The sequence below is a fragment of the Pseudophryne corroboree genome, chromosome 2 (assembly GCF_028390025.1).
Source record: "Pseudophryne corroboree isolate aPseCor3 chromosome 2, aPseCor3.hap2, whole genome shotgun sequence".
Lineage (NCBI taxonomy): Eukaryota > Metazoa > Chordata > Amphibia > Anura > Myobatrachidae > Pseudophryne > Pseudophryne corroboree.
In genome coordinates, this window is record NC_086445.1 from 583,524,697 (window position 1) to 583,548,727 (window position 24,031).

Consider the following 24,031-nt stretch of genomic DNA (forward strand, 5'->3'; position numbering starts at 1 on the left):
GATGTCTCCCTCTGTCAAGTGCCTTGCTGTGGCTGGCATCACTCCCCACCAAAACATGTGGGGAGTCTTCACTGGGGCTACATCTTTCTGGCTAATCCACCACACTTCTGCTAGCTAATACACGTGCTTCTCCTGCTAACACTTCCTGCTTCTGGGCTGCAAAGACAACACACACTACTCACTATCTCCTCACTCTCCTCACTGTCTGCTGCAGGACAACCTTTTTATAACCTTGCATTCCCAGGGACACATTCCATCTGGGATTTCCCGCTCTGAGTCTGCAAATGGGTGAGTCATGCCCTTTGCATTTTGCAGACTGATCTGTATTGCTGTGAGCTGGGCTGTTAACTCCTTCTGTGCTGCAAGCTGTAGGCTGCTGGCTCTGTTCTATATTACACAGCCATGCTGGCACCTGTAGTGCCACAGTTGATTTGTGCTTGCAGTTCCAGGGTATTACATTAGCAATGTGCCTTCCTAACTCTAGCTGCGCTGCTGGGGACATTCACTCTTCCCTGTCAACGGGCCAGAACCGTGCTGCAAGCCTAGGAGCCACTCATCACACAGGTTACTACATTCGTCCCCATTATGCTCTATTACTGTACTTTATAGTAACGCAGCTCACACCTGTGCTGACTCCTCACATGGCACCCTGATAAATGCACAGGAAGGGGCCTCTACTTATTATGTATATGTTACATACAACATGCTTGAAACAAAGGTGTGTGTGTGTGTGTGTGTGTGTGTGTGTGTGTGTACATAGCCTCAGCACAGCATTGTTATGCTGATGTGTAACCATGTGTATTCATAATTGATGACCCTATTGCCCTCTGTATGGTTTTGGGGGGTATAATCAGGGGTGCAAGTGGGTGGGTATGGGTGGGTACAGCATACCCTTCACAATTTAGCTGTGGGCATGCCATACTCATGCCAATGGGCTGTTGCACGCTTGCTCCCTGCCTCCACTGCTGCTGCTACTCTCCGCCGCTGCATGAGGGGAGGAGAGTGCAGCGTGCACCTCTCCTGCCCCTCAATGTCTTCAATTCAGCGCCGTGCCATCAGCCAATCAGAGCTCACTGCCCCGGAGCCAAGGCTCCTGATTGGCTGCCGGACCGCAAGCTTTAATTGGCTCACGGATTGGCGCAGAATTGAAGGTAGAGACTCGCACCGCCACCGAAGACTGAGGGGTAGGAGAGGCGTACGCTGCGCTCTCCTCCCCTCACACACAGGACAGCACAGGAGCAGCGGTGAGCAGCAGGGAAAGGGGGGGGTATGTGTACCTGGCACTGGGGGCATATCTGGCACTGGGGGCATATCTGGCACTGCGGGGACATGTGTATCTGGCACTGGGGGCATATCTGGCACTGTGAGGGCATTTCTGTATCTGGCACTGGGAGCATATCTGGCACTGTGGGGGCATTTCTGTATCTGGCACTGGGGGCATATCTGGCACTGGGGGGACATGTGTTTCTGGCACTGGGGACATTTCTGTATCTGGCACTGGGAGCATGTCTGGCACTGTGGGGTCATTTCTGTATCTGGCACTGGGAGCATATCTGGCACTGGGGGAATATCTGGCACTGGGGGGACATGTGTTTCTGGCACTGGGGGGACATATCTGTATCTGGCACTGGTAGCATATCTGGCACTGGGGGGACATGTGTATCTGATACTGGGGATATTTCTGTATCTGGCACTGGGGGCAATGTGTATCTGGCACTCTGGGGGCATTTGTGTATCTCGCACAGTGAGGCAATGTGTATCTGGCACTGTGGGGCAACGTGTATCTGACACTATTGTCCTTTTTTGGCGCGCGCGCGCCTTCGGCGCGCACACTATAAGATATTTTTTCTACTTGCACCACTGGGTATAATAATATAGTAGTACTGTTTTGTCGGGGTTGGGTGAAACATGAGGAGATTGAGGGATGAGGAGGAGGAGGAGGGGAGCTTCACTGTTGCACAATGTGTATATGGGGCTCTGCTGACACTGGTGAAAGGATGCTGCTTGCATTTAGTGCCTAGAGAGGCTGGGGTCAGACCAGCAGTTGCCAGAGTGCTGGGCTAACCCCTAGAATGATGAGAAACTGGGGTGTGATATGTGGTCATGCCCACAAAGCATCATACTACAGGCGGCATGGCTTAGTGATCAAGAGGCCATGCCCTCTTTGGTACTCACAAAAAGTCCAGCTGCAGAGTATGAGAACGTTGGGAGGTATGCTATATGTGTCACATGTATAGGGAGTCATATAGCAGGATGGGGGCCCAAAGCATATTTTTGCACCTGGGCCCACCACTCGCTAGTTCTGCCACTGTGTGTACATATTTGCTAAGTAGGGCAGCTTTCAGGGGCAGTATGTGTATGCACTTCCCATTTCCACTCCATTCAAGAAGGCATATGGTACAGCTCAGCGGAAATATTTGTCAGTTACTGGTAGATTTTTGGGCTGACAGTGCCAACACAAGCATCCAAGTGCTGCACACCAAAAGGTGCCACCCCTAGGCACGTGCCTCACATTCCTGATGGGAAATTCACCATTGCTCTGTAGGACACTAGAAACCCACACTTGGTTTGACAATAAACAGGTGTGCATGCTTTTAGAACTGCACCCAGATTTGTGCCTGGAGGTGAAATTATTGGATTATTCAAAACGATAGCTAGTGTGATTAGATCCATTTTCTCCAATGGCATCAATTATAGATGAATCATCAAAAGTTGTTACAGATTCCAACTCCTGCTCCTGTCTGTATTTAGTACAAATTTATAATTTTTTGTGAGTTGGTGGGAATATTCAGTATAGTGGCCAAAAACACCTTTGTTCATTTGCTGGTACATAGAAAATATATTACTACTGTAAATTCTAACCAGTTCCATGTCTTTAGAATTTTTTTTTTTAGTATTTTATCAATACAGATGACACTCCTAGACAAGTGAGCAGCCTAAAGTAACAAAAAATAAATAAAGTCCACATCTGCTTACTGTACTTTTACTGATGTTTCAGTGATGTTCATAAAAATCTATCGACCGATGCACTTCACACTTCATTCACACAACACTTATCTAATAATTAATGACTCAGACAACTGAATTGGCAGTGAAAGGGCTAGCTTTATATTTGGAGGGATTTTCATTTTAAATTTAAACTAAACTAGGGTATAGTGGCGGGGAAAGAACAGCCTAGCTTAAGCAACAACTTAACAGAACAAAATCAACCCAGAGAAAACTGCCCACAATTACAAAGATGAAGCCATCTCCCGACATACTGCCAATCTACTTGTAAGGAGAAAGGCCATCTGCCCAACCCCTTACGGGGACCTTATAGTTAGACCGTTGAGGCCAACTGCCAACATCGCTATCAACCCTACCCAAAGAAGACAAAGGGCCCACCTGGACTGATGGTGCCCTTGCTCCAAGCTGACATCCACACCTAGCCTTTTCCATGGCCTGGCTAGCACTCCAGGGAAAGGACATAAAGAGACCTTCAAACCCCAAGGCCATACTGAACCGGCCACCAAATAAACAAAAGCCAACACAACCAATAACAACTATCACAAATACAGGGTGGACAGCGATCAAAACGCAAGAGACCGATTCTCTTCCAATTCCAACAAAGGCCAGTATAGCAAACTGTCCCAATCCAAAATCAAGCCACTTCATTGGCCAAGGAGAAATAAAAACCCTCAAATAGCTTAACCCTTTCTTGTGTCCGATAGAAGTGTGACTGTACAGGCCTAGATGTTTATGACACTTCTACCTTATTGTAATGGCCTCTGTGTTCTATACTCATGTAAAATCTTCACTTTTAAATGTATTTGACATGAGGCTGAGCAGAAAATACATCTCGCCAACTGTGTATTAAGTCAATGGGGGGAATTCAAATGTTTGAAAAGTCAGTTGGGTGTTTGTTTTTTCCTATCTAATAGACAGGAAAAAACAGACACCCAACGGACTTTTCAAACATTTGAATTTCCCCCAATATGTCAATAGTTAAGATGTCGACATTCATAATATCATCAGCAGAGGGTCAACATTGATGATGTTGAGATGGTAAAAATGTCAACATCATTAATGTCGACATTTGCAAAAATGTCTACATTGACAGAATATCAACATCTTAAATGTATGTAAACATTGACAGAATGTTTACTGTGGAAAAGTCAACATTTCCAAAAGACTTAGGGGAGATGTACTAAGCCTAGGAGAGTTATAAAGTAGAGAGATAAAGTACCAGCCAATCGGCTCCTAGCTGTCATGTTACAGGCTGTGTTTGAAAAATAACAGGAGCTGATTGGTTAGTATATTATCTCTCTCCAATGTATCACTCTCCAAGTCTTAGTACAACTGCCCCACTGAGTTAGGGTCGCTGTTAGGGCTAGGGACAGAAGGAGAATAAAACCTGCATTGTAACAATGTCTGAGTTGACATGTTGAATGTCAACATGGTGACATGTTGTCAAATTTTGACTGACTATAATATACCAAACCCATATTATGTTTGGTTTTTCACAGACCTGGCTACATCCCAAATCACTAGTCACATCTTGGGCATAAAGATTGTAGACCTTATGCCACTAGTATTCACTACTAAACTTGTCCTTTTTTTTTTTTACAGATAATTAGCACATTTCTCTTTATTGCATATTCAGTTGAAATAAGGAAGAACTGTTTGGAGATCAGCAACTATAACCAGATAGGTGAGCACATGACTGTTACACTGTTCTGCTAATAGTATTTCTTATAAACAATGGTGGTAATTCAAACAAGTTGTTTTCAAGAATTACAGATCGTCTACTAGAGATACTGTAGAACGTATCATTGGTTCTTCACCATTTGTTTCTTAAGTAACAAACTGGAAATACTTTGCTATATGGTAAGAATCACCTGTTACTTACCAATGGTCTGCAGAAGGAATGGGTTGCAGCACATCTTAAGCCTTCACAACACAGCAGTACCAAGTAAATGCATTACACACATAACAGTAAATGTCAAAGTCTTCTCTGCTACAAAGACTGATAGAGAAGTTCACATAAAAAAGGTTTACAGCAAAAAAGGTGAAGTGCTTAAAGAATCATTGGGCTTGATTCAGGTCCAGTCGTTATACTAAAGGGTATATTTATCAACATCTTTGATAAAGCAGCACTGCTTTTCATTTTGTGAATCTTCAGGAATGCTCAGGCATTGCTGCCTTTCATCAATACTCAACTATCCAGCAACATCAAGAACTTTCTCCATGGCAGCATCTTTTTCTGGCTTACAAGCATAACAAATGTATGGTTACTAAGCGCTCACTACTATGTTATATAGTTGGATAGCTGCAGGTCCCTATAGAAATGACCCAATCTAGCTCTACTTACTGTAAGTATTGTACTTAAAAGAATAGGGGGAGGTGGATCTGTGCTTGTGTCTGTGTATATTATACTGTATATCTGGTATCTATATATTAAGGACTATACACATGTAGAATTAATCTCAGAGCATTTATTGAAGCAGTCCAAGCATTAGATGAGGTACTGTAAATGTCCATCGGTGAGAGTGGCCACATACCGTACTGTATACCTTAAATTGTCTCTATAAAATCAATGTCCAAAGTGCTTGATATAACTGTTAGGGTGGATAGATCATGTTTATTGAAGCAGCAGCTGTGTTGAGTGAATGTGAGATGCGCTTGCATGGCAGCCGACTTTGAATGCACATAGCCGTTTAACCTGGTAGGTATACAGAGGAGCCAGAGAAGCTTTACTGGTCCATATTGCTGGCTAGAGGCAAGGGACCATATTTACCATATTTAAAACTTGTTGCATATGATAAATGGTGCTCCAGCCAATTAGCTCCTGTCATATTTTAAACACATGACAGGAGCTGACTGACTAGAGAACATTTATCATATGCAATGAGTTTTAAATGGCTAAAACTCATTGATAAATGGGCCTCTTGATATTCAGTAGGTACAGTAACACCATCTGAAGATGACCTCACTGTGCCTAGCAGCGAAAATCAAATCTGGTCACTGGCAGGTAATAAGAGCCTCCATCCTCACAGAGTCTATGGGTACAGCAGTAAAGAGAACAAAGTAGAGAAAGGCTGGAGAAATGGAGAGAAGCTGGAAAAAGAGCCTTATGCCAGCGTTTACACAAGTAAAGAAAATATCTCATTCTCTTCCCCATTTCATAAATATTTAGTAGGCTGAGAGAGCATGGCATTCAACAATTAGAATGGGGGGGGGGGGGGGGGAGACTGACCGTGTTTTTCCTATGCCTCCTTATTTATCTATAATCCATCTGGATGTCTAATGAACTGTACATTGTATTAAAAACCTACTTATTAAAATTTAAATAGCTTTCCTGGATTAATTGAGATACACTTCGGCACGTACTGTATTTCTAATTTTTGTCCCCTTGATTTCAGCATACGTAAGTTCAGGCTACCTCCTTCTTCTGGTCCTTCTTCTGCTCAGCATCCTATTGTTCTGTGGTGTTGTACTGGTACGTGAATTACATTATTTCATTGATATAAAGACAACAATCCATGTGCTAACTGCCTGAGGGGAGATGTACTGTATTAAAGTAGAGAAATTGCCCTTAGCAACCAGTCAGATTCTAGCTATAATTTATCTAGCACAGTCTATAAAAAGACAGAAGCTGATTGGTAACCATGGGCAACTTCTCCATTTATCTCTCTTGAAGGTTTGATACATCTCCCCCTGAGGCTGAATTTATATTTTATTTAAAATATGACTGGATAAAACCTAAATGTGTAGCAATCTAGAGTATAACTGTCAATAAGTGCATCATTTCTTCTGTGCATAACGGGTGCAATGTGTATAGTGCACACGGGGTCCTGTGTCCAGGGGGGGCCAACACCGCACAGACTGCACCGCAACGGGTGCTGCAGCCTCAGCAACAATTGCTTGCACAATGGAGGCCTTGCATGCGCAGTAGGTAATAAGTCTCCAGACCATGGAGGACGCCATGTTTCCAGAGACCTGCGCAGTAGACTCCAGCACAATGCCAGAGGCTACTGTGCCATGGAGAGGAGTGGGCCAACCCAAAGTCTGCACACAGACTCCCTCCTTTCTTAAAACGCCCCTGCTTCTGTGTGCCTGTGTTCATTGATAGTCAGAATATTTGCTGATTTTCCAGGCTGAATATTCTTTTTACTATACAGTAAATGTCAGCATCATGCAGACAAATACTGAGATGTAAGCCTTATGGGTCTGACAAGACTGGGGGTGTGCTTGTAAGGGAAAATCGTGCAGACTATTGAGATTGTGATCATCCACCAGTTAAATAACTATTGTTGCCTTTCTCTTTTTAACCAGTTTATCATTCTTTTCTTTCCTTTATATTTTCCTATCCCATGTTTTAGAATCGGGGATACCTGGTTATACCATTTATGGCTTTGCAGATAATGGATTTCATCCTGAGCTCTCTAATGTTCTTTAGCATTTTCAGTGAGGTGCCTTTCAACAAACAAATGATCTCAGAAGACAATATGGTACGTGAGTGTTTCCTTCAGTCAGCTCTTGTATACATCCATTACATGCATCCATATAAATAATGTCAATTTCTTCCAGGCAATGTCTAAGATTCCATCACAGTCCTCAGCTTGGGGGTATTTTGAAATGAGTCTCAGATTGATGACTTTTTGTAGCTGCTATGTTGAGGCTCCAACCTTATTAAATCTCGGCTCTATAAACTACAGATACACGGTAAGTTATGGCCAATGATATTTACAGTATCAGTCCTAGAAAGCTGGATGTGAATGAACGCTAACTTTTCCATATATAAATAATCCTTTGCCAGGCTATAGTATGTAGACACCAGTAAAGCTTTCTGTGAGACAACACTAATAGAATGATTATTTGGTACTTTTCTTCTTGCTTTGAAACTGATGAGCAGTACTGTAGTTCAAATGGTTAATTAATTCCCGTGTTAGAGAGATAGATAGATAGATAGATAGATAGATAGATAGATAGATAGATAGATAGATAGATAGATAGATTTGTCAAGAAGCACTGGCAATCAATGGGTGATGTGGAACACATGTGTGCCCTACGATGTGGAACACATGTAAATATAAAAAAGTGGCACTCACAGGGCTTGATAATACTATAGAAGCAAACAATGTAGCTCTCGCCTCAGATCAATGTTTCTATTTAAACATTTTATTAAAGTTTATATTATAACTGGTACACTGATCTAAGGAGAGAGCTTCATTACCTGTTTCCAAAGAATTATCAAGCCCTGTGAGTGCCGCTGCTTTAGTTTATATTTCTGTGTATTACTTAAAGAAGGGGAAAAAATACTTTATTTTTTTATATGAAATATTTTTTTCCTTACCGGCTCTGATATTGCCATCCAAATATGGTGATATGTTTGGAGAACAGTGGTGTGGTGCATGTACAGTCACTGTACTTGTTAAGTAGCAAAAGCATGAGGAAGCTATCACCGGAGATACCAAACACTAAGATACCAAACACTGACAACTGGCAGAAGCCTTTGATAAATAGAAAAAAAAAAATGTATCTTGGGTGAACAAAGATCAGTTTTTGCCTGTGACAGATAGACCCGTTAGTTTTGAAGCAGTATGTGGCTATACAGAGTAGTGTATGTAATAAGCACAGTCAGTGAGCTTTCCAACAAATGTGCTCCAAGCCGATCTCTTCGGAATATAGTAGAGCCCTGTTGTCCAGCATACTATGGAGCCTCCAATAGACCAGCATGCCATATAGCTCTAAATTGTTCAGCAAGGTACACAACCTCAGGGGCCAGATTTCTTATCTGTCGGTGGCCATTCACATTCTCTTGTCCTGCACTTATTCCCTCTAGCGTTTCAGCTTGGTACTCAATAATAACATATTCTAACATCCTGGGCTCCATTTGTATAATGATGGAGCTGATACTGAGATGAAGACAATTGTCCCAAATCATAGACATAAAATGTGTTGTTTAGAATAGCCGCAATTTTGGGCATATACAAAGCTGCACGTATCACAAGATGCGCGCAGGACGTCACTAGCATCATATTCACCGTGTTTACAGTATGCAAATATCACATATGTTTAAACAACTTGTTTAGCTTGCAAAATGGGCATTTGCTATTAGGCTTCAATAACACTTAGAAAACCTTTATCTTGTGTCCACATTCCTAGTGTAGAATAATAGTACAACCCCCAACATAGCATATACTAGTTATCATTAATTTCTTATCTAAACAAAAACCAATAGACGATACAAACAATTACATTCAATTTACAGTTGTTCCATACTGTACATACAGAGTAAAAAATTGCGCATAGATTTGCATACAAATAACTACCTTGCTCTGTCTGTACCCAAACAAGATGTAAGCAGTAAACCTTATGGACTGAACTCTTTTTGTATGGACTTTAAGGTCTCACATGTCTCATACATCCACCATATGTCCACCACTCTCCCACCTCCTGTTCTTTTTAGTTTAAAAGACAGTGATATGAATACTTACCACACTAGTCAATGTTATGCTTGTTTCATTGTTCCTACCATTGACAGATATCAGATTGCAACCACAGAACATTCACTACAGAACATTATAGGTGTATTGCCATCAGGGGGTAACAATGTTACAGAAGGTCATCATGCCATGGGTGTTCATTAAAGTAAAGGACAGCCATACGAGGCAGAAGAACTAATACATCTAAATGCTATCTGAATAAATGAATATTCCCTATGCTAGTCACATGGACTGATTTGGCTATACTTATTACACTTACTTCTTATGCTAAATTTACTGGATTGCAAAAACTCATTAGAAGTGTATCTGGTGTATGTGGTATGAAACAGTAAGTAACAATGCCCCTTATTTTAGAATTATTTTCAAGTGAACAAGTTGTCTTCTCAGAAATACGTCACCAAGCTCATCATTCTCATCTTGCTTCACACTGCTGTGTTCCTATATAAGGTAAGATTTCAGTCTTTGAATATAAATGTTACAGTGGGCTGTTTAATCAAACTGAGCTAGTGAGAGAAGGATGATTCAGCAAATCACTGTAATGCAATTAGCTAGAGCAATATATACCATGCCTGCTTCATAAACTCCATACTTAGCGCCATTTCAGCACTGAGGACTGGTTGAAATAAACAAGGCATGATGCCCGGTATTCTGTTATTAAAAGGCCAATATCAGTTGCATAAAGTTCTCTGAACACAATAAATCTCAGGAAACATATTCCCAATGTCAGTAAGATCTTCCAACAGCACTTACACAGGAGAGAGCGTATTGGTGTTCACCATAATTTCTGTGTTCTCTACATACATCTGAGCATTACAGTATATAATATAGTGTTATATACTGTACATGTCAGCAGAATATCCTAACATTGGCACTGTTGCTCCTAACTTCACTGTAAAGGCTTTTATGTTGAATGGACAATTTAGATATCTTAAGCTTTCAGACTACAAAAGAAAATACATTGTGTTCTTTTTATCTCTGTTACTGTATATTGGAGGGCAGAAAAAAATGCTCTTGAAAACCTTTATAAATAATATTGTCAAGCACAGAAGAGTTTCGTTCTGTAGAACTACAAATGTATCTTTCAGGTACAATTTTATTCAACAGCACATTTACAATTTTGTATGATTAACAATGTAAAACATTTAAAACAAGCATGGGATGCATGGTCAGGCTTGGACTGGCCCACAGGGGTATAGGGGAAACCACCGGTGGGCCCCATTGCCTGGGGGCCCACCTCCTGCTCTAAGGATCAGGTTCCAGACTGTGTACTTGAATTATACATATGTTACCTTATACTGGACTATAGTGTATTGTCTAGAGTGCATTGCTGATAAGTAATCTTGTACATTATCATTCATGCAGCAGCTGAATTTACTGTATATATTTATGAAAGGGCCCAGACGTTGCACTCTTTAATCGTTGGTCAAACCAATGAGGTGGCAGGCCACACCTCCTCTGCAGACTGGCCACACCGCTAAACATGGGCACCTACCACTGCATTCCCCTGGTGGGCCCTACACGCCCCAGTCCGACACTGTGCATGGTCTCATCACCAGTCACCTTAGAGGTAGAATGGTAAATTGCACAGTTCTTCAGTACCCCTTTCAGACAGAAGACCTGGCTCCCGCCTGTGTCCAGCCCAGGATACTGAACACTGCAGCCAACTCAGGTCTTGGGAAAAACCATGGTAATGACTAGGGTCAGCCCTTTCACACCGAGCCAGGACCCGGGTCACACCAGCTTGCCCCGGCAACAACCTGGGTTCTCCACATGGTGCGAAAGGGGTATTAGTCTTGCCTCTTCTCAGTGGTTCCAACCAAGGTCTACCTGTGGTTGACTGGGGAACCCCAGCTGAACTCAGTATAAATAACTGGTGGCTCACACGGTATCCGGTCTTTAGGTCGACCACACTTAGGTCGACAGTCATTAGGTCGACCACTACTGGTCGACATGGTCTGTAGGTCGACATGGTCACTAGGACGACTTGTACTAGGTCACATGGAAAAAGGTTGACATGAGTTTTTCACCTTTTTCCCCCATTTTTGTAACTTTTTCATACTTTATGATCCACGTGTACTACGATTGGGAATAGTAACCTTGCCTGAAGCATGAGAGGGGACACAGTGCACTAATTGTGGTTCCCGATCATTTTACGAAGAAAACAACACAAAAAAACACCTCATGTTGATGTTTTCCACGTCTGCCTTTTTCATGTCGACCTAATGAACATGGGGACCTATTTCAGGTGTCGACCTAGTCACTGTCGAGCAATAGTGTTTGACCTACTGACTGTCGACCTAAGTGTGCTCTATCCTATGATCTACACCCGACTCACACACACTAGGTAATTTGCGAAAAGCTACTTGGCGTATTCATTAAATAACCTGATAGCTGGAAGGCCAGTAGATTAGTAAATAATGGAAGAATGATTCTGTCCTTGACAAAGATAAATTGATATACTGTAACTAACTATAAAATAGAAATAAAGTGAGAAAGATAAACATGCAGTTTTGGTGCAAAAGTTTAGCTGGCAAATAACACAATTCATTCATTAATTGCATTCATTAATAACATTTGGCAATAATATTGAACAGAAGGATCAACAACCGCATTAGCCATGAGAGGAATCAGCAGTGACAACAATTAGAGTAGCATAAAGTCAACAATGACAGTAATTACCAATTAGGACACTTCACCTTGTGTCATGTTAAATGTCCCAATCTTTTCCTATAACCACTCAATTTGTTAATTGTAAGTATATAATGATGTGGGTAACAAGGCACAAGATAAATGGAGGAATAGTCTGATCATTCCCAGCAGTGTTAGGCACTAAAAGATCAGACTTGTAGCTCAGGTGAGTTGCTGTACAGGTAATCAGGGATGCTGAGACTTCTGAGCTGCACGGGGGCGTGGGCATAGAAGGTGTATGGTTACACTCCTCATTTAGTGCAAATCTATGGCACAGAAAAATGCGGTCATATCCAGGGGGTATGGTTCCACCTCTCCTGTACTCTTGGTCTGCCACAGAGACCCAGGCATGAGTAATCTGTACCAGTCCTCTCCCTCTGCTCACCCCTGCACGTCCCTGCTGATGATCAGCTCCATTATGGTTTTGTACAGAAAATAGTTGCTATTGACACTTGCTGTGGAGGCTGAAAGATTCCGTAGGCCCGGTGGATCAATTCCTGTATCTGTCCCGTTTCTTCAATTGACCATAAAGTGAAAGTAGTGGAAAAAGCATGGATCTGTAAAAACTAAGACATAAAAAGATACTTTGTAAACAACTGGATACTACATGGTTTACATCAAATATATTTACTCTAAAATTTCCATCTCCCTGGTTTGGACTGGGAAATTTCCACACGTACAACACCAAAATTTAGTCACTAGACGCATTGACGTCTTTAGCCGACCTAGTGTGCTTGGTCTCAACTATTGACTACTGTATCTGATTAATAAAAGTCTGCTCTTTTAGTGCCTAACACTGCCAGGAATTGGGCTACTCCTCCATTCATCTTGTGCGCTGTTACCCATATCATTTTATCCTTACTTTAATGATCATCTCTTGATAAAAAAAGTTTTTAAAAGTTTTTGTTTTATTGTTGTTTTTGTATGTTTAACTACAGATTACTAATAAAACATTCCACAGCTCACACACACTAGCAGCTGAGATAAGAAGACACAGATCACAGGGCTCAGGCAAACTGTATTCTCTACTCCCGGGGGTCCCACAAGGATTTGGAGTCAACAGCAGGGGCGGATGAGCTCAGACAAGTTATAGTGACTGCAGCAAAATACCTGTCCTTGCCCAAAAATTCCCATTTACAGTGAATAATACAAAAAATCAGGAGATTTGATTTATAATGCAGGGCAGTGGAAGATAACAGATTCAAATGGGACTCTCCCGCAGGATCCTATGGCTTGAATCTCTGATAGATCAGTTCCCTTCTGGGAATTGTAGTTCCCCATGTGATTCTAGCATCCTTCTCTAGTCACCTGTTAGTTACTGCATCCCATTTAGATTGAAAGCTCTTTTGGCTAGATGGCAAGCTGTGTCTGTTCCTAGGATATATAGAAAAATCTTCAAAAAGGAATATGCAATGTCCCAAGTACACTGTAGGTGCTAGCATTGTATGTATTTGAATGTTAGCAGGGCTACTTTATTGTGGGACAAGCAGTTAATTATTTTACAAACTTTGCAATAGCATGATGGCTCGCTAGAGCAGGCTTATCAAAACTAGAATCAAAGTATCTGAACTATTCTAGTATCTCACACACAGACCTGGTTGGACCAGAGTTTCTGTCAGGAGTAAGGTCTTGTTATATGGCTCACAGGCAGATGTGTAGCTAGGTGCCATGGTGCCCGGCGCAAGGGTATGTTTTGGTGCCCACCTCCCCTGTACTGAATTGGGGTACTGTCTAACATGTGGTGGCATTATACATTTGAAAAGAAAAAATATTTTAAAATCCTAAATTGGTGACAGAGTCAATTCTAGACCTTGAGGAGCTCTGGGCGAAAGTTTCCTTTGGGTGACCCCCAGGTTTAAAATATGGAGAGTTTGCGCTGAAGGCACGCAACTAAAATATTGGGCTTCATGGGGAAGAGTCACAGAATAGTACCAATTCACATTACACTGTACAGTAGTGTCTGTTATTCACACTACACCAAACAGTAGTACCCCTTATACATGTTACGCCACACAGTAGAGCTCCTATACATATTATGCCACAGTAGAGCCCCTTATACATGTTATACACATTACATCATGGTTGACCCCTTATACATGTTCTGCCATGATAGAGCCCCTGATACACGTTACACCATAGTAGAGTCACTATGGAAGTAGCTGTATTTAACTATTTACTTGTTATTAAAATAAATAAAAAATGCTATGTATGCCTCGACTGACCTGACCTCACAACCAGCCAATGTCTGTATAACAATAATGCCCCAAATGTGGCCACTCCCCACAGACCTGAACCCTCCCCCCAAACTCTCAATGAAAATAATGCACCAAAACTCCAATGCCTTAATGAAAATAATTCCCTAAAACTGCCATCTCAAACCTGATAATCCCACTATGCCTCAATGAAACTAATGTCCCAGATCTTCCTGAGGGGCAGAGAGAGCTGTGCCGCAGCAGCTTGAGGGGCAGATTGAGATGTTGCAGCAGCAGGTGGGGTAGAGAGAGGTGCAGCAGCATCAATGTAGAGAGAGGTGCTGCAGCTGCTGGGACAGAAAGAGGTACTGCAGCAACTAGGGCAGAGAAAGGTGCTGCAGCATCTGAAGGACTGTAGAGACATGTGCTGCAGCTTCCAGGAAAGAGAGAGATGTTGCAAAAGTGGGGGCAGAGAGAGATTATGCAGCAACTGGGGCAGAGAGAGGTGCTGCAACAGCTAGGCTTGGCAGAGAGAGGTGCTACAGCAGCAGAGGGAGAGAGTGGTGCTGCAGGACAGAAGTAAACCTGCTGCACAGCTGTAAGCACACAGTGAGCCATCTAAAGACAACAGGCAGGGCACCAGCATGTGCTGGCTTTCAGTATCTTCTTCTGTAGCCTCTGTCCTTCCCTGTTCCCTACCTAGTCTCAGAGTCAGAGTCAGTGTATTGTCCTCCTGCTCTGCTGCTGTCTGTACAGCGGTCCACGGCACAGCTAGAGGCAGCAACCCTCGCTACACCCCTGCTCACAGGTTCTTTGCGGTGCTGAAGCCTAGAGCTCAAGGTAAACATACTGTATGAAGCTCTTTGTGCAAGAGTAGTGTGCTTCCAGAGCTAGATTTTAGTAGAGAGAGCTTACCATAGACAAAATGGTTAAAAACAATACAAGTTGGTGTCAAGTTGCTATTAATTTGATTTCTCATCAAAGGCATGTACATTACACTGTTTGTTATGCAGTCTCCTACGAATGATATATTACAACCAGTTCTCTGACCTGAACAAAATAGAGAAAATAAGATTTTAAACCTACCGGTAAATCTTTTTCTCCTAGTCCGTAGAGGATGCTGGGGACTCCATAAGGACCATGGGGATAGACGGGCTCCGCAGGAGACATGGGCACTTTAAGAAAGACTTTAGGAATGGGTGTGCACTGGCTCCTTCCTCTATGCCCCTCCTCCATACCTCAGTTAGAGAAACTGTGCCCAGAGGAGACGGACAGTACGAGGAAAGGATTTTTGTTAATCCAAGGGCAAGATTCATACCAGCCCACACCATTCACACCGTATAACTTGTGATATACTAACCAGTTAACAGTATGAAAACAACACAGAGGCAGAACTCTGGGAGGCAATGGAGACATCTGCCGCCGGGCTCCTGCTCTGAAGGGGTGCACCTCTCCTCCCATTCTGTGACACCATTGAATTAAGTTAATTGATAGCTGTCGCTGTCTTTTCAGTGGCCGACTTCCTCACTGGTCCCTGCACCTTACAAATCACACCCACTTTATTATACTGAATATACACATTTTACAAGTGTCATACCCAGGATTAGAAACCACAACCTATTACACTGGAAGCAGACATCTTACTGATGAAGCTATTTGCTCCTGTATAGGCAATATGAAAATTCTAACTATATGAAGATACTTCTCTGACAATTACACATAACTTCATATAGTTAGAATTGTCATGCTTCCTCTACAGGAGCAAATAACTCCATAAGTACAGTGTCTGCTGTTAGTGTAACAGGTCATGGGTTCTAATCCTGGGTATGACTGCTAAAAAACGTGTGATTTAAAATAAAAGACAATTAAATGTATAAATACAGTATATACATTTTTTTCAGAATACTCCATACACACACACACGCACACACACGCACACATACATACATATATTTATCTTAATATAGGAATTAGGGGGGCACCAATATTTATCTTGCCTCCGGGCAACTGTGACGAACTTACGCCACTGAAACAACATAGCATCAGTCCGAGACTGATGAAACTATAACATAACCCTTTAGTAAGCAAAACTATATACAAGTCTTGCAGAAGTAGTCCGCACTTGGGACGGGCGCCCAGCATCCTCTACGGACTAGGAGAAAAAGATTTACCGGTAGGTTTAAAATCTTATTTTCTCTTACGTCCTAGAGGATGCTGGGGACTCCGTAAGGACCATGGGGATTATACCAAAGCTCCCAAACGGGCGGGAGAGTGCGGATGACTCTGCAGCACCGATTGAGCAAACAGGAGGTCCTCCTCAGCCAGGGTATCAAACTTGTAGAATTTTGCAAAAGTGTTTGAACCCGACCAAGTAGCAGCTCGGCACAGCTGTAGTGCCGAGACCCCTCGGGCAGCCGCCCAAGAAGATCCCACCTTCCTAGTGGAATGGGCTTTTACCGAATTTGGTAACGGCAATCCAGCCGTAGAATGAGCCTGCTGAATCGTGTTACAGTTCCAGCGAGCAATAGTCTGCTTTGAAGCAGGAGCTCCAACCTTGTTGGCTGCATACAGGACAAACAGTGCTTCTGTTTTTCTGACTCTAGCCGTTCTGGCCACGTAAATTTTCAAAGCCCTGACCACATCAAGGGACTCGGAATCCTCCAAGTCTCGTGTAGCCACAGGCACCACAATAGGTTGGTTCATATGAAAAGATGACACCACCTTAGGCAAAAATTGAGGACGGGTCCGCAATTCCGCTCTATCCACATGGAAAACCAGATAGGGGCTTTTATGAGACAAAGCCGCCAATTCCGACATTCGCGTAGCCGAAGCCAAGGCTAACAACATGACCACCTTCCAAGTGAGATATTTTAACTCCACCATTTTAAGTGGTTCAAACCAGTGCGACTTAAGGAAACTCAACACCACATTGAAGTCCCAAGGCGCCACCGGTGGTACAAAAGGAGGCTGAATATGCAGCACTCCCTTCACAAAAGTCTGTACTTCTGGGAGAGAAGCTAATTCCTTCTGAAAGAAAATGGATAAGGCCGAAATCTGAACCTTAATGGAGCCTAATTTTAGGTCCAAAATCACTCTAGTTTGTAGGAAGTGAAGGAAACGGCCCAGATGGAATTCTTCCATAGGAGCATTCCAGGCTTCACACCAAGAAACATACTTTCGCCATATACGGTGATGATGTTTAGCTGTCACGTCCTTCCTAGCCTTTATCAGATTAGGAATGACTCATCCAGAATGCCCTTTTCCGCTGGAATCCGGCGTTCAACCGCCATGCCGTCAAACGCAGCCGCGGTAAGTCTTGGAACAGACAGGGCCCCTGTTGCAACAGGTCTTGCCTTAGAGGAAGAGGCCACGGATCTTCTGTGAGCATCTCCTGCAGATCCGGATACCAGGCCCTTCGCGGCCAATCTGGAACAATGAGAATTGTCTGTACTCCTCTTTTTCTTATTATTCTCAACACCTTTGGGATGAGAGGAAGAGGAGGAAACACATAAACCGACTGGAACACCCACGGTGTCACTAGGGCGTCCACAGCTACCGCCTGAGGTTCTCTTGACCTGGCGCAATACCTCTGTAGCTTTTTGTTGAGGCGGGACGCCATCATGTCTATCTGGGGCAGTCCCCACCGACTTGCAATCTGTGCGAAGACTTCCTGATGAAGTCCCCACTCTCCTGGATGCAGGTCGTGCCTGCTGAGGAAGTCTGCTTCCCAGTTGTCCACTCCCGGAATGAACACTACTGAGAGTGCGCTTACATGATTTTCCGCCCAGCGAAGGATCCTGATGGCTTCCGCCATTGCCACTCTGCTCCTTGTGCCGCCTTGGCGGTTTACATGAGCCACTGCGGTGATGTTATCTGACTGAATCAGAACTGGTAGGTCGGGAAGTAAGGTCTCCGCTTGACGAAGGGCGTTGTATATGGCCCTCAGCTCCAGGACGTTGATGTGAAGACAAGTCTCTTGACTTGTCCAAAGTCCTTGGACTTTGGAGTTGAGGCTTGCGTCCGTGGTCACCAGAATCCAGTCCTGAATGCCGAACCTGCGGCCCTCTAGAAGGTGAGCACTCTGTAGCCACCACAGGAGAGATACCCTGGCCCTGGGGGACAGGGAGATCAACTGAAGAATCTGTAGATGTGACCCGGACTACTTGTCCAGTAGGTCCCATTGGAAGGTCCTCGCATGGAACATGCCGAAGGGAATGGCCTCGTACGATGCCACCATCTTTCCCAGGACTCGAGTGCAGTGATGCACTGACACCTGTTTTGGCTTCAATAGGTTCCTGACCAGGGTCATGAGTTCCTGAGCCTTTTCTATCAGAAGATAAACCCTTTTCTGGTCCGTATCCAGAATCATGCCCAAGAAGGTCAGACGAGTCGTAGGAACCAACTGCGACTTCGAGATATTGAGAATCCAGCCGTGTTACTGTAACACTTTCAGTGAAAGTGACACGCTGCTCAGCAACTGCTCTCTTGATCTCGCTTTTATGAGGAGATCGTCCAAGTACGGGATAATTGTGACACCCTGCTTGTGCAGGAGCACCATCATTTCCGCCATTACCTTGGTGAAAATCCTCGGGGCCGTGGAAAGCCCAAACGGCAACGTCTGAAATTGGTAATGACAATCCTGTACCGCAAATCTTAGGTACGCCTGATGAGGTGGATATATGGGAACATGAAGGTATGCATCCTTTATGTCCAGGGATACCATAAAATCCCCCCCTTCCAGGCTGGCGATGACTGCTCTGAGTGATTCCATTTTGAACTTGAACCTTTTCAATTATAGGTTCAGGGATTTTAAATTTAAAATGGGTCTGACCCAACCGTCCGGTTTCGGGACTACAAACAGTGTTGAGTAATATCCCCTCCCTTGTTGAAGTATGGGAACCTTGAGCACCACCTGTTGAAGATACAATTTGTGAATTGCATTTAACCCTAACTCCCTTTCTGAGGGAGAAGCCGGCAGGGCCGATTTGAAAAACCGGCGAGGAGGCACCTCTTCAAATTCCAGCTTGTAACCCTGAGAAACAATTTCTATTGCCCAGGGATCCACCTGTGAGTGAACCCAGATGTGGCTGAAAAGTTGAAGACGTGCCCCCACTGGGGCGGACTCCCTTAGCGGAGCCCCAGCGTCATGCGTTGGATTTTGTAGAGGCCGGGGAGGACTTCTGTTCCTGGGAACTAGCTGTGTTGTGCAGCTTTTTCCCTCTGCCCTTACCTCTGGCAAGAAAGGACGCACCTCATACTTTCTTGTTTCTCTGTGACCGAAAGGACTGCATTTGATAATGTGGCGCTTTCTTAGGCTGTGAGGGAATATAAGGCAAAAAATTGGATTTACCAGCTGTAGCTGTGGAGACCAGGTCTGAGAGACCTTCTCCAAACAATTCCTCACTCCTGTAAGGTAAAACCTCCATATGCCTTTTTGATTCGACATCACCTGTCCATTGCCGGGTCCATAGGACTCGCCTAGCAGAAATCGACATAGCGTTGACTCTAGAACCCAGTAAACCAATGTCTCTTTGAGCATCTCTCATATATAAGACAGCATCTTTTATATGTCCTAGGGTCAATAATATGGTATCCTTATCCAGGGTCTCAATCTCCGCTGATAAGGTATCTGTCCACGCTGCTACAGCGCTACAAACCCAAGCCGACGCAATAGCCGGTCTGAGTAAAGTACCAGAATGTGTGTAAATGGACTTCAAAATAACCTCCTGCTTGCGATCAGCAGGATCCATTAGGGTAGCCGTATCTTGGGATGGCAGCTGTCACGATCCAGGTAATTCCTTATCAGTATTTACCTTCCAAATACCTCCTGAGACTGTCCCAGCGTTCCAAGCCTGGATTCCATCTGCACTGTCTGTGTGCAGCACGCTGCATCTCATTGTCTCTAATCTCTTTACTGTGATTCTGGCAGCATCAGGGATAAGTTTCACATGCAAGTTACAAACAATCTTTCCCTCCAAAAAGCTAACATGGGCGCAGCCATGTTTTCCTTATCACATGTTACCATTCAGCCTATCAGCTGCACTCTACTCTCAGCCTGATTACCCAGCAGCTGCACTCTGGTCTCTGGTTAATCAGCCAGCCAATCCCTGTTTCCCAGCTGGTATAAATATCTTGTTCCTGGGGTGGAAAGATGTCAGTGCTTCAATTGTCTTCAGTGATTCCAGTGTGCAGTTCTCCCATGGACTTTCTCTGCAGTACAGCCTGACTCTGCAGTGTCTCAACATTGCACCCTGTGACTGGCAGTTACCCGAGACTGGCTTCCAGCTTCTAGCTTCCAGCGGTGCTCTGCCCTGCCAGTAACCATCGGTGTTCCGCCATCGATCCCCAGTAACCATCGGTGTTCCGCCATCGATCCCCAGTAACCATTGGTGCTCCACCATCGATCCCAAGTCACCATCGGTGTTCCGCCATCGATCCCAAGTCACCATCGGTGTTCCGTCATCGATCCCAGCAACCATCGGTGTTCCGTCATCAATCCCAAGTCACCATCGGTGTTCCGTCATCGATCCCAAGTCACCATCGGTGTTCCGTCATCGATCCCAAGTCACCATCGGTTTTCCATCATCAGTATTCCTCTGAACTGTGTTTCCTATTACCAGTACCAAGTCATCAGTATTCCTCTGAACTGTGTTTAATAAAACCTTTGAACTTTCCTTTGTTGTCTTGGTCACGCCTTCGGGCATTTCTTCTAAAGGTTCCCTGCATGTCCAAGAACCCTGTACTGCCTCCCAGGTACACATATACCTCAGCCCCTACAACTGAGGCTTCCCCCTGGTCAGTTCCAGCCCCCAGTTGTGACAGCAGCGCTACCTATTTGGATAGGCGTGTCAACGCTTTATCCACCCTAGGGGAGGATTCCCACCGTATCCTGTCCTTTGCCGGGAAAAGATACGCCATAAGAATCCTTTTGGGAATCTGCAGTTTTTTGTCTGGAGATTCGCACGCTTTTTCACACAACTCGTTCAGCTCATGAGAAGGGGGAAAGGTTACCTCAGGTTTCTTTCCCTTATACATGTGTACCCTCGTGTCAGGGACAGGGGGTTCCTCTGTGATATGCAAAACATCTTTTATTGCAATAATCATATATCGAATACATTTAGCCAATTTTGGCTGTAACTTTGCATCATCGTAGTCGACACTGGAGTCAGAATCCGTGTCGGTATCAGTGTCTACTATTTGGGATAGTGGGCGCTTTTGAGACCCCGAAGGTCCCTGCGACATAGGGACAGACATGGGTTGACTCCCTGGCTGTTCCCTAGCCTCAGCTTTGTCTAATCTTTTGTGCAATAAATTCACATTAGCACTTAAAACATTCCACATATCCATCCAGTCAGGTGTCGGCGTTGTCGACGGAGACACCACATTCATTTGCTCCACCTCCTCCCTAGGAGAGCCTTCTACCTCAGACATGTCGACACACGCGTACCGACACACCACACACACAGGGAATCCTCTTATCTGAAGACAGTTCCCCCACAAGGCCCTTTGGAGAGACAGAGAGAGAGTATGCCAGCACACACTCAGCGCTAATGACCCAGGAAAAAACACACAATGGGGGAGATGTACTAAGCCTGAAAAGTGATACATTTCACAGTGATATACTGCCAGCCAATCAGCTCCTAACTACCATGTCACTGGCTGTGTTTGAAAAAATAAGATTTTACTTACCGATAAATCTATTTCTCGGAGTCCGTAGTGGATGCTGGGGTTCCTGAAAGGACCATGGGGAATAGCGGCTCCGCAGGAGACAGGGCACAAAAAGTAAAGCTTTTCCAGATCAGGTGGTGTGCACTGGCTCCTCCCCCTATGACCCTCCTCCAGACTCCAGTTAGGTACTGTGCCCGGACGAGCGTACACAATAAGGGAGGATTTTGAATCCCGGGTAAGACTCATACCAGCCACACCAATCACACCGTACAACTTGTGATCTAAACCCAGTTAACAGTATGATAACAGCGGAGCCTCTGAAAGATGGCTTCCTTCAACAATAACCCGAATTAGTTAACAATAACTATGTACAATTATTGCAGATAATCCGCACTTGGGATGGGCGCCCAGCATCCACTACGGACTCCGAGAAATAGATTTATCGGTAAGTAAAATCTTATTTTCTCTATCGTCCTAGTGGATGCTGGGGTTCCTGAAAGGACCATGGGGATTATACCAAAGCTCCCAAACGGGCGGGAGAGTGCGGATGACTCTGCAGCACCGAATGAGAGAACTCCAGGTCCTCCTTAGCCAGAGTATCAAATTTGTAAAATTTTACAAACGTGTTCTCCCCTGACCACGTAGCTGCTCGGCAAAGTTGTAATGCCGAGACCCCTCGGGCAGCCGCCCAAGATGAGCCCACCTTCCTTGTGGAGTGGGCCTTTACAGATTTAGGCTGTGGCAGGCCTGCCACAGAATGTGCAAGTTGGATTGTGCTACAGATCCAACGAGCAATCGTCTGCTTAGACGCAGGAGCACCCATCTTGTTGGGTGCATACAATATAAACAACGAGTCAGATTTTCTGACTCCAGCTGTCCTTGCAATATATATTTTTAATGCTCTGACAACGTCCAGTAACTTGGAGTCCTCCAAGTCACTTGTAGCCGCAGGCACTACAATAGGCTGGTTCAGATGAAATGCTGACACCACCTTAGGGAGAAAATGCGGACGAGTCCGCAGTTCTGCCCTGTCCGAATGGAAAATCAGATATGGGCTTTTGTAAGATAAAGCTGCCAGTTCTGACACTCTCCTGGCCGAAGCCAGGGCTAGAAGCATGGTCACTTTCCATGTGAGATATTTCAAATCCACCTTCTTTAGTGGTTCAAACCAATGAGATTTTAGAAAGTCCAAAACCACATTGAGATCCCACGGTGCCACTGGAGGCACCACAGGAGGCTGTATATGTAGCACTCCCTTAACAAAGGTCTGGACTTCAGGGACTGAAGCCAATTCTTTTTGAAAGAAAATCGACAGGGCCGAAATTTGAACCTTAATAGATCCCAATTTGAGACCCATAGACAATCCTGATTGCAGGAAATGTAGGAATCGACCCAGTTGAAATTCCTCCGTCGGAGCACTCCGATCTTCGCACCACGCAACATATTTTCGCCAAATTCGGTGATAATGTTGCACGGTTACTTCCTTCCTTGCTTTAATCAAAGTAGGAATGACTTCTTCCGGCATGCCTTTTTCCTTTAGGATCCGGCGTTCAACCGCCATGCCGTCAAACGCAGCCGCGGTAAGTCTTGAAACAGACAGGGACCCTGCTGAAGCAAGTCCCTCCTTAGAGGTAGAGGCCACGGATCTTCCGTGATCATCTCTTGAAGTTCCGGGTACCAAGTCCTTCTTGGCCAATCCGGAACCACTAGTATCGTCCTTACGCCTCTTTGCCGTATAATTCTCAATACTTTTGGTATGAGAGGCAGAGGAGGAAACACATACACCGACTGGTACACCCAAGGCGTTACCAGCGCGTCCACAGCTATTGCCTGCGGATCTCTTGACCTGGCGCAATACCTGTCCAGTTTTTTGTTGAGGCGAGACGCCATCATGTCCACCATTGGTCTTTCCCAACGGGTTACCAGCAAGTGGAAGACTTCTGGATGAAGTCCCCACTCTCCCGGGTGAAGATAGTGTCTGCTGAGGAAGTCTGC

At 44.4% G+C, this 24,031-nt stretch overlaps 1 protein-coding gene across 3 annotated transcripts in view; it reads left to right on the forward strand.

Annotated features, from left to right (window-relative positions):
* The window catches only part of LOC135036976 (lysosomal-associated transmembrane protein 5-like), a 90,778-nt gene that overhangs the window by 20,866 nt on the left and 45,881 nt on the right, over window positions 1-24,031 (forward strand). For all 3 annotated transcript variants that reach the window (XR_010231606.1, XM_063954497.1, XM_063954499.1), the window contains exons 2-6: window positions 4,609-4,690; window positions 6,402-6,478; window positions 7,362-7,490; window positions 7,570-7,704; window positions 9,843-9,935. Coding sequence is in view for 2 of the 3 variants with exons in the window: in XM_063954497.1 (XP_063810567.1) it covers window positions 4,609-4,690; window positions 6,402-6,478; window positions 7,362-7,490; window positions 7,570-7,704; window positions 9,843-9,935 (516 nt within the window). In the remaining variant the exon portion in view is untranslated. The remainder of the gene's footprint in view (window positions 1-4,608; window positions 4,691-6,401; window positions 6,479-7,361; window positions 7,491-7,569; window positions 7,705-9,842; window positions 9,936-24,031) is intronic.